Here is a 16272-nt window from a genome sequence, read left to right as displayed (position 1 = left end):
TTAAGACGAGACTTAAAGCTTTCGATGTTGGGGGCCTTTTTTACTTGGGAGGGGATCGAGTTCCATAGCTTGGGGCCAACCACAGAAAAGGCTCGGTCTCCCCTGGTCTTAAGTCTCGTCTTGGGCACCACAAGTTGGAGCTGGCCCTCGGACCTAAGTGACCGCAACAATTAGCAACAATTATTAGCATGTTTTTGGAATGTGGGAATGTTGTCAGGATGAGAAAAAATAGCAAAAAGTATACGTACTGTTTTTTGTCAGTGGAGACACTGTGTTGAAGAGGTTGTTGTGTAAAAAAAAAAAGCTAAAGTAGTCTCTAGCCCTGTAAATCAGTATACTGTACTGGATAAAGACTGACATGGATGGTTTAAATGCAGGTTGGACCAAGCGAGTGGAGTACACACCTGGATCAGGCAGCATCCCGCTTTTCCCCAGTTTGCATTTGGAGACGTGTGAGGAGACCGTGTGGAACATCCAAGCCTCCGTAGAGCTTCAGACCGGCCACATCGGCAAAGGTTGTGACCGAGACAGCTACTCCGACAGATCCGTGCGACGACTCTGTGGTGGGTTTTGGTCCAAATCCAAAAAAAATCGGACTCTTACTGTTGTTCTTATGTATATCTTCACTAAATCTTCTTCAGGTGCTGTTCGTGGCGAGGTGGACCTCCTTCCTCCTCCGTCACCTGCAGCCAACTGGACGTCAGCTCTTCCCACACTGCCCTCCTCGGATTCATCCTTGGTTTTTTCCTTTAATGGGTCAAATCACGTGGCCGTGGTGCCCGATTCAGTCGTCTCCGGGCTGTCCGGCGACCATTTTACCTTGCAGCTGTGGATGCGAAGGTGGGGCACCAATGTCCAGCCTATGGCCGCTCAGACTAAGGGGAGTCGCAAGGAGGAGGAGACCATCGTGTGTGGCACTGTTAAGAATGGTGAGTTACACCGAATACTTCTATTTTAAAATAATTGGAGAGCTAGAAACATGAGCCTATTTTTGAGCATCAAACATGAGAAAAATCTCTGTTATTTGTTGGCTCCACTTCTGCCCCTTGTCTTCGTAACTCATTACCCCTTGACCTCCACAATATTCTCTCTTTTACCCTCTTTAGTCTCAAAACTTATTCCGAACTTTGACATCAACTGAAGTTTTGTACTTTGTTTTTTAAATAATCTTTTCAATGGATAATACTATAGAAAGTAAACTCTGGTATATTTTAGAGTAGTCTGTGTACAGCATCATATTAAATACCAGTATTACATTTGCTATTCACTAAATATTTCAACACATCCATTACTGTCTAAGTAGTTGGAAACACAAGTGAGTTGTAAGATAGTTGTCTTGCCGATGAGTCACCGTGTGAGTCTGCACGAATGCTGCCATTAATGGGGAGTTGTGGTTCACCGAGAGTGAAACATGAATTCCAACATGAAGTCATGGTGTGTTAAATTGTAATTCAAGTCATATTTATATGTTAGGGGCACGAGACAATCGGTGTACAAGAAAGACGATACACGAGATTGGGTTGACGTGACAAGACGAGATTTTAACATTACTTCTATGAAGTATAATGGAAAAAAAAATATGACAATACATTGAATTTCTACTACATTACACACGCTTCTAGACAAAGAGACTGCATAATTGACAAAAGGGCTCACTCCATTCGTGCAGTTGTTCTATAGAACGAACGTGCCAATGTGCTGAAACCAATGCACAGAGTGAACCCTCTTGCTGCCCGTATGGAGGCGGTAGATGAGGAAACACATGCACATGGCAATCTATTGAGGCCGGCAAAATTATCCATTTATTCATTCATTTTCTACCGCTTTTCCTCACGAGGGTCACGGGGGTGCTGGAGCCTATCCCAGCTGTCTTCGGGCGAGATGCGGGGTACACCCTGGACTGGTCGCCAGCCAATCACAGGGCACATATAGACAAACAACCATTCACACTCACATTCATACCTATGGAAAATTTGGAGTCGCCAATTAACCTAGCATGTTTTTGGAATGTGGGAGGGAACCGCAGTACCCGGAGAAAACCCACGCATGCACGGGGAGAACATGCAAACTCCAAACAGAGATGTCCGTGGGTGGAATTGAACCCCGGACTCCTAGCTGTGAGGTCTGCGCGCTAACCACTCATCCACCGTGCAGCCATATTGTGTGACAAATGTATTTATTTATTATCATCCCAGACCTAATCTAATGCCCACGAGACATGTTTTTTTACACTCCTAATGTCAGTGTTAAAGACCAACTCGGCCTCCACTCTATTCCAGACAAGTTGTCTGTGACCCACCAGTTGAGATTCCCTGCTATAACCAATCCACCTGCCTCTCAAGAGGTTTTTTTTTTTTAATGTTTTGACCGTATTTCACTGCTTTGGCCTTCAGCGGGCTATCATCTCAGATCTTCAGGGGTGCAAGTTTGGCAGAGAAAACTCCTGCATGTTTATAGCCCGAGTCTTTACGCTGCTCTTCAAGGAGGCATTTCAGCTCCAGATGCTCCACACGGGCAGCCAAGTGGGCAGTACAAGTCCAATAAACGAGTGAATCCGCCAGCCGGCCCGCCGGAATATTGTGTGAATATTTTTTGCTGTATAAGGCTTGGCCTGCTCAGCACAAGAAGTAATGCTTGGAGGCACACACAGTTGAAAGATTCAACTAAAGAAAAAATCCATAGGAAACCCGAGATGAAGACCAGACCGCTCTAAGCCGCCAATTAATTGCCGCTTCTGCGCTTCTTCACAGACGACTCGTTCTCCCACTACTCCCTGTCGGTGCATGGCTGCCGTCTTTCTCTCTTCTACTGGCCCGACGTCTCCGCTGCACGGCCCGTCAAGTTCTTGTGGAAACTGGAACAGGTACTGTGGGAGCGAGAACACTTTCCTTTCCCTGCTAACTTTCAAAGGAAACTCTGAGACCCGTGAAAGGTTAATGGTCACGCATGCGCCCCAAAGACCGATCTGACCATACATTACATATGAGACGAAATAAATCATCTTAAGTTGAATAATTAGAGCATAAACCAATGGGCTTTGGTGTGGTGGGTTCAGTTTTGGCTCGAGCCACTGGCCCCAGACAGAGTGAAGAGGATTACATTAAAGCTGATACAGAGTTTAAGCTTTTAAGATTTGTCTGAACCGCCTGCTGATACCTTGTTACATTACACCGCTCTTATTACAACCATTATTTCAAGACTTTTTTGGTTTATTTTAAAGTTCATTATTCTACCTTCTTTGCATGATTCTGTGGGATTTATTGATATTTCTTAAGGTAATATTCAAAGGAAACATTTGACCAAATATATATTTTTAGATAGAAAATATAATACATATAAATTTAGTAATATAAAATTAACAAAAAAATATTAATATTCTTATTTTATTTAAATATCAAAATTTGTATATTTTTTAACATTATTTTTATGAACATTTTAAAAATACATTTAAAATAATATATTATAAAAGTGATGATAATATTAGCAAGTATAATGTGTGTTTTCTAATAACCTAATAGTTCGGCACCAATTCCAAAATGTATTTTTCCAACATTAAAAATCTTAGAATTAAAAATATAACAACAGATGAACATAAAATATATTAATATTTTTTAAATAAATATATTTTAATTATGTATTTAAAGGGTATTTTTGATATTTGCTATATTTTACTGGTAATATATTTTTTCAAATATAAACAATAGAAGTGTAAAACATATACAAACACGAATAGAAATAGAAATATTCTTTAAATATTTTGAAAACAAGCATCTTAGAAAAAGGATGCTTGGATGGATATTTTAAAAAGTATAATATTTCTTTAAAAGTATAAAAAGGAATGTTTGCCAACGAAATTTAGTTAAGCTTTTGAGAAGGTGCAAATATATTTTCCAAAAGAAATTATAAAAAATATATATATTAAAATTCCATAAATCAATTTATAAACAAAAAAGTGCAGATAAAATACTTTAATTTGTCAGATGCACAGTTAAAATGAAGCATTCTCATCTTAGATTTCAGCACTCCCAAGCGCTCCCGAGGACTTCTGGATACATAGGTCCGCATTTACTGCACTTAATCCGCAGCCTAAACTTGTGATCTGCAAATTTTGTCATTATTTTATTGTATTTATTGGCCAATTAGATTGCAGCTGGTTTGTCCATAATACTCTGTTTTAATGTTCTCTGTGGTCAACAGGTATGCGACAGTGAGTGGCACCACCTGTCGCTCAGCGTCCAATTCCCTTCTGTGACCCTGTATGTGGATGGCGTCACCTTTGACCCCGCCCTCATCCACGACAACGGCGCTCTGCCAAACCCGGTCCCGCGTCAGAGGATGCTCATCGGCGCCTGCTGGGGTGAGAGGAACGCTGATGACGATGCTGATGTATATTTCACCTTCACTAAGCAGGATTGATTGTGACAGGCAGCATCAGAGAGCGGAGGGCGAGTGAAATACGTTTTTTGCATAAACACCATGAGCTGCAGCCGTGCGGTCCCTTCCGTCACCGACGTGTCGTTTAAATCACGCCGCCAGCTCCACTTTTTTGTCGTCAGAACTTTTTTTTTTACTTGCTCTCGTGGGATGTTTTTCACATTCGCTCGCTTATGATTTAGCCGTTTTTGTCTTTGAGGGCTAATAATATAACTGAATCATCAATTATTCAGCAAGGGCCGGACAGCTATCAGCCTCAGACAGCAGCACCAACTAAAATGTCTGAATCTCTGGATGCCAATTAGCGGAGAGAAGCGCAAATACGCTCTTACAAACACTGCAGAAGTTGCTGGGAGCAGCTTGTGTATAATAAGCAGACTTTTACAGACTTTTAGGATGCATGTTCAAGTATTTTAAGAGCATACAAATACATGGCCTGTGAGTGCATGAGTGCTGCCAGCACTGGAGAACTGCTGGGAGAAACAAGAATCTAACATTACCTTCACACTGCATGATAGACTGGGGGAAGGAAATTCCCCAAAACATGCTAGGTTAATTGGCGACTCCAAATTGTCCATCGGTATGAATGTGAGTGTGAATGGTTGTTTGTCTATATGTGCCCTGTGATTGGCTGGCGACCAGTCCAGGGTGTATCCCGCCTCTCGCCCGAAGACAGCTGGGATAGGCTCCAGCAACCCCCTGCGACTCTTGTGAGGATAACCGGTCAAATATGAATGAATAATAATAATAATAATAATAATAATGGATTACATTTTATAGCGCTTCACAATGAAGTGAACCCATTGGTAATGTACATCCGTAGTCACAGCTGCTCTGTGGTTGTCACAGAAACATGACTGTAAGATCGTGTCTACAGCCTTCACACTGCACGATAGACTGGGGGAAGAAAAGTTCTCCTCCTATTCCTTGTGGAAGTGGTACATTTTGGGCTTCTTACTTTTAATTCCTTTCCCACTCCATTGGAAAACAATTTCTTAGGTTTAGAATACATACAGTGAAGAAAATAAGTATTTGAACACCCTGCTATTTTGCTATTTCTCCCACTTAGAAATCATGGAGGGGTCTGAAATTTTCATCGTAGGTGCATGTCCACTGTGAGAGAGATAAACTAAAAAGAAAAATCCAGAAATCACAATGCATGATTTTTTTAACAATTTATTTGTGTGATACAGCTGCTAATAAGTATTTGAACACCTGAGAAAATGAATGTTAATATTTGGTACAGTAGCCTTTGTTTGCTATTACAGAGGTCAAACGTTTCCTGTAGTTTTTCACCAGGTTTGCACACACTGCAGGAGGGATCTTGGCCCACTCCTCCACACAGATCTTCTCTAGATCAGTCAGGTTTCTGGGCTGTCGCTGAGAAACACGGAGTTTGAGCTCCCTCCAAAGATTTTCGATTGGGTTCAGGTCTGGAGACTGGCTGGGCCATGCTAGAACCTTGATATGCTTCTTACGGAGCCACTCCTTGGTTTTCCTGGCTGTGTGCTTCGGGTCGTTGTCGTGTTGGAAGACCCAGCCACGACCCATCTTCAATGCTCTGACAGAGGGAAGGAGGTTGTTCCCCAAAATCTCACAATACACGGCCCCAGTCATCCTCTCTTTAATGCAGTGCACTCGTCCTGTCCCATGTGCAGAAAAACACCCCCAAAGCATGATGCTACCACCCCCATGCTTCACAGTAGGGATGGTGTTCTTCGGATTGTACTCTTCATTCTTCTTCCTCCAAACACGCTTATTGGAATTATGACCAAAAAGTTCTATTTTGGTCTCATCTGACCATAAAACTTTCTCCCATGACTCCTCTGTATCATCCAAATGGTCATATGCAAACTTAAGACGGGCCTTGACATGTGCTGGTTTAAGCAGGGGAACCTTTCGTGCCATGCATGATTTCACATCATGACGTCTTAGTGTATTACCTACAGTAACCTTGGAAACGGTGGTCCCAGCTCTTTTCAGGTCATTGACCAAGTCCTGTCGTGTAGTTCTGGGCTGATTCCTCACCTTTCTTAGAATCATTGAGACCCCACGAGGTGATATCTTGCATGGGGCTCCACTCCGATTGAGATTGACCGTCATGTTTAGCTTCTTCCATTTTCTAATGATAGCTCCAACAGTGGACCTTTTTTCACCAAGCTGCTTGGTAATTGCTCCGTAGCCCTTTCCAGCCTTGTGGAGGTGTACAATTTTGTCTCTGGTGTCTTTGGACAGCTCTTTGGTCTTCGCCATGTTACAAGTTAAAGTCTTACTGATTGTATGGGGTGGACAGGTGTCTTTATGCAGCTAACGACCTCAAACAGGTGCATCTGATTCAGGATGATACATGGAGTGCAGGTGGACTTCTAATGGGCAGACTAACAGGTCTTTCAGGGTCAGAATTCTAGATGATACACAGGTGTTCAAATACTTATTTGCAGCTGTATCACACAAATAAATTGTTAAAAAATCATGCATTGTGATTTCTGGATTTTTCTTTTTAGTTTATCTCTCTCACAGTGGACATGCACCTACGATGAAAATTTCAGACCCCTCCATGATTTCTAAGTGGGAGAAATAGCAAAATAGCAGGGTGTTCAAATACTTATTTTCTTCACTGTAAACTGGAGGCAAACTAGTTGGGTCGCTATCATGTTATGATTCAAGTTTGTGTAGTCCAGTACTATGTGTGTGTTAGCAATGTGGCGTAAACAAAGAATGAAAGTGTCAATGTAATTTATAGGGGTGTTATTTCATGACTACAGGGCTCTAATAACGGCAATAAAATATATTTAGAAAGTCAGGTTTTCTATGCTTTTCTATGAAATTTATAAATATTGAATCCTACTTGGTGGCACGGTGGTCTAGTGGTTAGCGCGCAGACCTCACAGCTAGGAGACCAGGGTTCAATTCCACCCTCGGCCATCTCTGTGTGGAGTTTGCATGTTCTCCCCGTGCATGCGTGGGTTTTCTCCGGGTACTCCGGTTTCCTCCCACATTCCAAAAACATGCAAATTGTCCATAGGTATGAATGTGAGTGTGAATGGTTGTTTGTCTATATGTGCCCTGTGATTGGCTGGCCACCAGTCCAGGGTGTACCCCGCCTCTCGCCTGAAGCTGCTGGGATAGTCTCCAGCACCGCCGCGACCCTCGTGAGGTTAAGCAGTAGAAAATGAATGAATCCTACTTGGCGGAAATTCACTTATCACGGTTGGGTCTGGAGCCATTTAATTGTGATAAACAAGGGACAACTGTAAATGGCAAATCATACCGTGGGAGATTTCTGCATTATGCACATGAAATGACGCCATTTTGACCATTGCTTTACATAAAAATAGTATTGCTTCGGTGCCAGACATGTTATTTTCATCAGAGATAGTACTGTAGCTGTGTATGTACTACTATACTGTAGCGGAGGCTGATATACTTTTGCCAGTAATACAAAAATAATTCACCTTCTATGCACGTATATTGAAATCATCTGAAATGAATGTATTAGTCATGCATGAGTATACGTATATATTTTTTAGTATGTGTCTTTTAAGCCATGTTACTTTTTCATTCTTCCCGTCTGTCTCTGGCCTGTTCAGGCTTCTCCTCACATTGTCGTCATACATTTTGATGAGTGTATTTCTCATTTGTGTTTTGCTTTTTTTCCTCCTTCACCCCCCCCTGATTTGTATTCTCTGCAGAGCCAGAGGAGAAGCAGAAGGAGATAGTGAACAACAGCATCACAGAAGGTAATAAAAAAAAAAAAAGAATGCTACTCTTGGCTTGTGCTGTTTTTCTTAATATACATATTCATGTATGTGCTTTCAGTGAAGTATGTCGGAGGTTACCACGGGCTCTTGTCAGGGGTGACTGTGCGTCCAGGCAGCGTGGAGCCTCACAGCGTGGTGGAGTGTCTGTATGCCTGCAGGGAGGGGCTGGACTTTGGAGACCTGGAGACTTTGGGCTCCGGTATGAAGGTAATAGACTCCATTTTATTTCATTTGAACATGCATCAGATTACAATTGAATGCATCACATAATCAGTTCACAGTTCCACATGTCCAAAAGGAGTAGGAAGAAGCAAAGCTTATTAAATCCTACACCGCCATCTGGTACTTTTACAATCAATAACTGTTACATTTGTTCACTTCCTGCTTTCCTAATTTTTATTTTTATTTTTTTGTCACGTACCGAAATACGAGGTGATATGACCATCCAATGACATAATGGGTACCATAGTAAGTGTCAATATAGTGATATGTATAGCACATCATGACTGGTTCAAGACTCTTCATCCTTGTATTTAGCAAACATCAACTGCTTGTATTGTTTCTTGAATTGGCTCATCGTTGTGCATTGTTTGAGGGTCTTACTCAATCCATTCCATAGTTTGATTCCACATACTGAAATGCTATGGCTTTTTAACGTAGTCCTAGCATATACAGTGAAGAAAATAAGTATTTGAACACCCTGCTATTTTGCTATTTCTCCCACTTAGAAATCATGGAGGGGTCTGAAATTTTCATCGTAGGTGCATGTCCACTGTGAGAGAGATAAACTAAAAAGAAAAATCCAGAAATCACAATGCATGATTTTTTTAACAATTTATTTGTGTGATACAGCTGCTAATAAGTATTTGAACACCTGAGAAAATGAATGTTAATATTTGGTACAGTAGCCTTTGTTTGGTATTACAGAGGTCAAACGTTTCCTGTAGTTTTTCACCAGGTTTGCACACACTGCAGGAGGGATCTTGGCCCACTCCTCCACACAGATCTTCTCTAGATCAGTCAGGTTTCTGGGCTGTCGCTGAGAAACACGGAGTTTGAGCTCCCTCCAAAGATTTTCGATTGGGTTCAGGTCTGGAGACTGGCTGGGCCATGCTAGAACCTTGATATGCTTCTTACAGAGCCACTCCTTGGTTTTCCTGGCTGTGTGCTTCGGGTCGTTGTCGTGTTGGAAGACCCAGCCACGACCCATCTTCAATGCTCTGACAGAGGGAAGGAGGTTGTTCCCCAAAATCTCACAATACACGGCCCCAGTCATCCTCTCTTTAATGCAGTGCACTCGTCCTGTCCCATGTGCAGAAAAACACCCCCAAAGCATGATGCTACCACCCCCATGCTTCACAGTAGGGATGGTGTTCTTCGGATTGTACTCTTCATTCTTCTTCCTCCAAACACGCTTATTGGAATTATGACCAAAAAGTTCTATTTTGGTCTCATCTGACCATAAAACTTTCTCCCATGACTCCTCTGTATCATCCAAATGGTCATATGCAAACTTAAGACGGGCCTTGACATGTGCTGGTTTAAGCAGGGGAACCTTTCGTGCCATGCATGATTTCACATCATGACGTCTTAGTGTATTACCTACAGTAACCTTGGAAACGGTGGTCCCAGCTCTTTTCAGGTCATTGACCAAGTCCTGTCGTGTAGTTCTGGGCTGATTCCTCACCTTTCTTAGAATCATTGAGACCCCACGAGGTGATATCTTGCATGGGGCTCCACTCCGATTGAGATTGACCGTCATGTTTAGCTTCTTCCATTTTCTAATGATAGCTCCAACAGTGGACCTTTTTTCACCAAGCTGCTTGGTAATTGCTCCGTAGCCCTTTCCAGCCTTGTGGAGGTGTACAATTTTGTCTCTGGTGTCTTTGGACAGCTCTTTGGTCTTCGCCATGTTACAAGTTAAAGTCTTACTGATTGTATGGGGTGGACAGGTGTCTTTATGCAGCTAACGACCTCAAACAGGTGCATCTGATTCAGGATGATACATGGAGTGCAGGTGGACTTCTAATGGGCAGACTAACAGGTCTTTCAGGGTCAGAATTCTAGATGATACACAGGTGTTCAAATACTTATTTGCAGCTGTATCACACAAATAAATTGTTAAAAAATCATGCATTGTGATTTCTGGATTTTTCTTTTTAGTTTATCTCTCTCACAGTGGACATGCACCTACGATGAAAATTTCAGACCCCTCCATGATTTCTAAGTGGGAGAAATAGCAAAATAGCAGGGTGTTCAAATACTTATTTTCTTCACTGTAAGTGTTTCAGATTTAGTTCTTTCCTGAGATCATATTTCTCCTCTCTTGTAGTATTGGATGACATTTTTAGGTAATTGGTTATTTTTAGCCTTATGCATTATTTTAGCTGTTTGAAGATTAACTATATCAGCAAGTTGAAGTATTTCCCTCGTATTAACTCACCAGCAAGATCTCAGTGTATAGACTGGTCATATATCTCATCTCGTTTCATATTATCTGCATCCTGTTTTTGTATATACTAACTGGGTAAAACTGTTGATTTTGTTAATACTTGGGTTGTTTATATTGTTTATTTTTCTATGTTGTGTATTTTGTACTGCTTAACTGATTCCGTACTCTTGCTGCTGTGCAATGCAAATTTCCCCACTGAGGGACGAATAAAGGCATATCTTATCTTATCTTATCATATTTGTGATTTTAGTATTAAGGATTTAGTATGTTCTCTGTAGGCGGCATTATGAATTATCCTTACTGACCTTTTTTGCAGTACATTTTGATTGAAGATTGCTTTTCTAGTTATTACCCCATATTTCTACACAAACTTCTGAAACATTTGAGAAGTTTGTTTATACCCTTTTAGCAAATGTAGTATTACTTTCTCAAAAAAAAAAAAACCCTCAGATCTAATGTATATTAACATCAAATCTAAACCACGTACTGTGCATGTCCAGTGCGTAATTTGCTACCCCAATTGCTTTAAATGACCTGCCCTTTGACCTTTACAGGTGCACGTGAACCCGAGTCAGTCGGTCTTGGTGCTGGAGGGAGATGACATCGAGAGTTTTAACCGTGCCGTGCAGCAGGTGACCTACAGAAACTCCCTCCGCTTCGCCACGCCGGGAGTGCGACCCCTCAAACTCACCACCTCGCTCAGGTACGAAAACTGTCTCTTATCGTCTTGAAGCACATTTTAGTTGCAGAAAGAAGCTTTTTCATCTCAAATAACAGACAGAATTGGCTGCCGCTCTTCAAAAAGACTGAATCAATAGAAAATGAAGTCAAGCTGAGGGAACAACGCCTTCGTGGTTCGAAACTGTGAAAGTTGAATGTTTCTGTAGTTGAAACCGTACAGTGGCAGCAGACAGGTCCTCGGGCGCTTGTCAGAGGAAGTGTCACGGCTGAGCTGTGACGCCTCCTTCTCCTTTGACATTGAACTCCTCAAACATGAACCCTCGCCCCAGCAGCGATAAGTCCTACCGCGCCGTGAAAGGGCTCCATCTGCCAAATAGAGGCAAAAAAAAGAAAACCTCGTCAAAGTGAGAGATAAGGAGAAATATCTTATCTCTTTGCTCATTTCTGCTGCAAAAGTCACCTGTGCTCTTTTTGCTGGAGCAAACTGCAGGTCACAGACTCATTTATGGCTTTCTGGCTTACATCAATGATTACTTAATTCAGTTAGTTTTCAAGTATCAGCACATTCTGAATGCCAAGCACTTTCATTATTACATTATTACATCGCATTTCTACTCGACTTGGGCTTGTTTTTCACTGCAGTATGAATTTCTGTGTGGGCGTAGGAGGGAAAAAGATATAGCTAGTATATTGAACAATGTTGGTAAAAATGATACATTTGAAATTAACTGACGTGCTAAAATAGTGCAAAATATCCTGTTAATAAAGTCCTGTTAATTGTAAGACTTGCAATGAGAAACTTCAATGGTACTATGGTGCGAGTACACAGATGTACTATGATACATTTCTGGCTTCCATCATGAGAACCACATCTTGGTTGCACAAATATGACCCCCAGGAGGTCCGAAAACTCTATATTTTCACATGAAAATGCTATATTTCTCTCGAATTGCAAATTAGGTAAGATTAGTGTTTTGACCTTATCATTTTGTCAACCAATCAAGTGTGTCCCTGCATCGCTCACTCACGTCCTTACGTCCTTGTTTTACCTTGAGGGTGAATGTGTGATGTTAATAATAATAATAACAACAACACCAACTATAATAATAATAACAATATTAATTGTTAATATTGTTACAAATAAAAATAAATAAAAATAAAAATAACTGTTAAAAATATTAATTATTATTATTAATAATTAATAGTTGTTATTGTATTATTATATATCTTATTATTATTAATAGTAATAATAATGTTATTTTAAATATAATAATTTGTTATTATATTTTATGTACATTAATTATAATGATAATAATAACCCATTGGTTATTGTATTATATTATTATTATTATTATTATTATTATTATTATTATTATTATTATTATTATTATTATTACTATTATTATTATATGCATGGTGGATGACTGGTTAGTGCACAGGCCTCACAGCTAGGAGACCCGAGTTCAATTCCACCCTCTGCCATCTCTGTGTGGGGTTTGCATGTTCTCCCCGTGAATGCGTGGGTTTTCTCCGGGTACTCCGGTTTCCTCCCACATTCCAAAAACATGCTAGGTTAATTGGCAACTCCAAATTGTCCATAGGTATTAATGTGAGTGTGAATGGTTGTTTGTCTATATGTGCCCTGTTGATTGGTTGGCAACCAGTCCAGAGTGTACCCCGCCTCTCGCCCCGAAGACAGCTGGGATAGGCTCCAGCACCCCCCGCGACCCTCGTGAGGATAAGTGGTCAAAAATTAATGAATAATAATAATAATAATAATAGATTACATTTTATAGCGCTTCACAATGAAGTGAACCCATTGGTAATGTACATCCGTAGTCACATCTGCTTTGTGGTTGTCTGACAGAAACATGGCTGCATGGCTCTCCAGCAAACCACTAAACATTTATTAAAATGATTACAGACCTGCAACAAGTACTTAAACGTGGTATTGTGCAAGTAATGTTTTGCAAGATATCGGTGTATCAATTGGCAATTTCAACTCAAATTATATGGCATGTATTCACTTACACAGTAAATGTATCCACTTAAAAATGTTTTGCACATCCCCATGTTGCCTGTTTTTCTGTGATAATTTAAGTAACTGGTTCAGGCACCGTTGAGGCACACATTCAAAAGTACTGATTTGGCACCAGTGTTAATTAATATGTCAACGATGCCAAAACCTCCCGAGGGGGACTGGTAAATATTTAGAGAAAAAAAACCCTGTGAAATCGTGGAGCAACTGCTATTTTGTGGATATGCTATGAAATACTTATGAGGCTCACTAATTGTAAACTTTAACTTAGTCATGGCTTCTTATTAACTAAACTCAGTCGTTAATGGTTAACATACTGCTGTCTACTTTTCATTAAATATTAATTCAAGTGTCTCATTACGGACTTGGTGCCAGTACAAAGAGGCTATTTCAAATAAGACCACATGTATGACGCCGTATATATTGTATGCATGTATTCAGCAAATGGGGCTAAATCACACAACTACTGTCTTTTATCTTGGGTCAGCGCTTCAGCGTGTTCTACACGACTGCAAACTGACTTTGTCTCTGGCTTTAGCAGTCACTTTTAGTCACTGAAATATTCATTCCCCCCTCAGATTAGTGCAGTCCAGTGCATATGCGGTGAGTCGTTTAGATTTATATTTATACTAGAGCCAGAGAAGAAAAGCGGCCTGCTGACAAGGCATATCCCATCAAGCTCAAAGCGACATATTGCATCTTTGAAAGCCGCTCTATAAAATTAGAATGATTTCTTGCAGGGCATATCTGATTTTTTTTTTTTTTTTTAGCAAGTGAAGGTCATAAGGAGATTGTTTTAGTTTTAGCTCAAGTGTGCAGTCGTTTTTTTTTTTTCTCCCTTACTCATCATGCATGTTTTATTGCACGTGGGTGTGTGAAGATTAGATAGATTTTGGGTCAGGAGTCATCCATATGGCCGAACAGCAGGTCTTTTTGCAGAAGCTGACAGAAGCAGCTGCTCACTCTAATGGAGAATATGCAACACACACTGTACTCAATTCCTCTTTTTAATATGATGCTGATTTATACTACAGTTGAAGAAATATCTGTCATCAAATTGATAATTTCTTCCGGAATTGGAGGTTAAAAAAAAATTTGTATGCAGAAACCAGCAGAGGGTGCTGTTGATTCAAACTTTAATCATTTGGCTTTAAGGGCCTGCAGTCATTTTAGCAAGAGTGGGCATACGTTACCCATTACGTGCATTCCTAGATGCGTCTTTTTAGATGTTTGTATATCTTTAGAATGCACAAATAGTGACATTTGTGTTCATTCATTCATTCATTTTCTACCGCTTCCTCACGAGGTGGGGTGCTGGAGCCTATCCCAGCTGTCTTCGGGCGTGAGGCCGGTTACACCCTGGATGGTCGCCAGCCAATCACAGGGCACATATAGACAAACAACCATTCACACTCACATTCATACCTATGGACAATTTGGAGTCGCCAATTAACCTAGCATGTTTTTGGAATGTGGGAGGAAACCGGAGTACCCGGAGAAAACCCACGCATGCACAGGGAGAACATGCAAACTCCACACAGAGATGGCCGAGGGTGGAATTGAACCCTGGTCTCCTAGCTGTGAGGTCTGCGTGCTAACCACTAGACCGCCGTACCGCCCTACATTTCATGTCTCACATAAACATTGTGGATGATGGGCAAAATTCTGACAAAAAGCAAATTGTGTGAACCAGTATGATTGCTGACAAAATAAGTGCGAACTGCAACCAAACCTCATGAGCATTACTGAATTCAACACTGGCATTAAAAATTAGGTTTCACTTTCATTTTTCTGTAGAAGACTCTCCTGTGCTTTGATAGCAATTTTTGTAGCTAGCTTCTTAGTCCGAAGTCCAAGGTAAGCCGCTACGGCTCTTTAGGTATAGGGATGCATGGAGTGGTTAGCGCGCAGGCCTCACAGCTAGGAGACCATTGTTCAATTCCACCTTCAGGTATGAGCCATGTTCTCCCTGTGCCTGCGGGGGTTTTCTCCGGGTACTCCGGTTTCCTCCCACATTCCAAAAACATGCTAGGTTAATTGGCGACTCCAAATTGTCCATAGGTATGAATGTGAGTGTGAATGGTTGTTTGTCTATATGTGCCCTGTGATTGGCTGGCCACCAGTCCAGGGTGTAGCTCGCCTCTTGCGCAAAGACAGCTGGGATAGGCTCCAGCATGCCCGCGACCCTAGTGAGGATAAGCGGTAGAAAATGAATGAATGAATGAATCACATCAAGCAGAATATAAAAATAACCAGGCTGCACGGTGGTCTAGTGGTTAGCGCGCAGACCTCACAGCTAGGAGACCAAGGTTTGCATGTTCTCCCTGTGCATGCGTGGGTTTTCTCCGGGTACTCCGGTTTCCTCCCACATTCCAAAAACATGCTAGGTTAATTGGCGACTCCAAATTGTCCATAGGTATGAATGTGAGTGTGAATGGTTGTTTGTCTATATGTGCCCTGTGATTGGCTGGCCACTAGTCCAGGGTGTACCCCGCCTCTCACCTGAAGACAGCTGGAGCAGGTGCAGGATAACCTCCTGGGTAATTGCTCCCCCACCCTCTCCTCCAGATGTTTCAACGAGGAGAGCTGTCTGTCCCTCAAGCCCTTGGAAGGGTACCTGGTGGTCCTCCAGCCTGATGCTCCACAGATCTCGCTGTCTGGGGTCGGCCCCCATCTGGCTCGCCCTGCTCCCGAGTTCGAAGGCCCCCGAGGCGTCCCCCTTTTCCCTGAGCTGCGCATCGTCTGTTCACTGACTCACGCTGTCAACACAGCTGCACAAGGAATGGAAGGTGGAGGTGAGTGGAACACTGAATTTTTCCAACAGTCTGGTTTAGATCAGCATGGTATGGATTTAGTGTTCCCATTGTAAACAATCTGCAGCCACAAATGGCCTGGTTGTGGGTTTC

At 41.6% G+C, this 16272-nt stretch overlaps 1 protein-coding gene across 1 annotated transcript in view; it reads left to right on the top strand.

Annotated features, from left to right (window-relative positions):
- clstn3 (calsyntenin 3) overlaps positions 1 to 16272 on the top strand; it is a 33813-nt gene that overhangs the window by 10110 nt on the left and 7431 nt on the right. Inside the window, exons 7-14 of the mRNA XM_058052999.1 lie at positions 378 to 563; positions 642 to 929; positions 2751 to 2863; positions 4198 to 4357; positions 8127 to 8174; positions 8254 to 8402; positions 11202 to 11350; positions 15935 to 16161. Of these exons, the coding sequence (XP_057908982.1) occupies positions 378 to 563; positions 642 to 929; positions 2751 to 2863; positions 4198 to 4357; positions 8127 to 8174; positions 8254 to 8402; positions 11202 to 11350; positions 15935 to 16161 (1320 nt within the window). The remainder of the gene's footprint in view (positions 1 to 377; positions 564 to 641; positions 930 to 2750; positions 2864 to 4197; positions 4358 to 8126; positions 8175 to 8253; positions 8403 to 11201; positions 11351 to 15934; positions 16162 to 16272) is intronic.

This window comes from Doryrhamphus excisus, chromosome 17 (genome assembly GCF_030265055.1).
Source record: "Doryrhamphus excisus isolate RoL2022-K1 chromosome 17, RoL_Dexc_1.0, whole genome shotgun sequence".
In the NCBI taxonomy this organism is placed as follows: Eukaryota; Metazoa; Chordata; class Actinopteri; order Syngnathiformes; family Syngnathidae; genus Doryrhamphus; species Doryrhamphus excisus.
The sequence above is the reverse complement of the archived record's forward strand: the minus strand, read 5'-3'. Positions and strand labels throughout refer to the sequence as shown.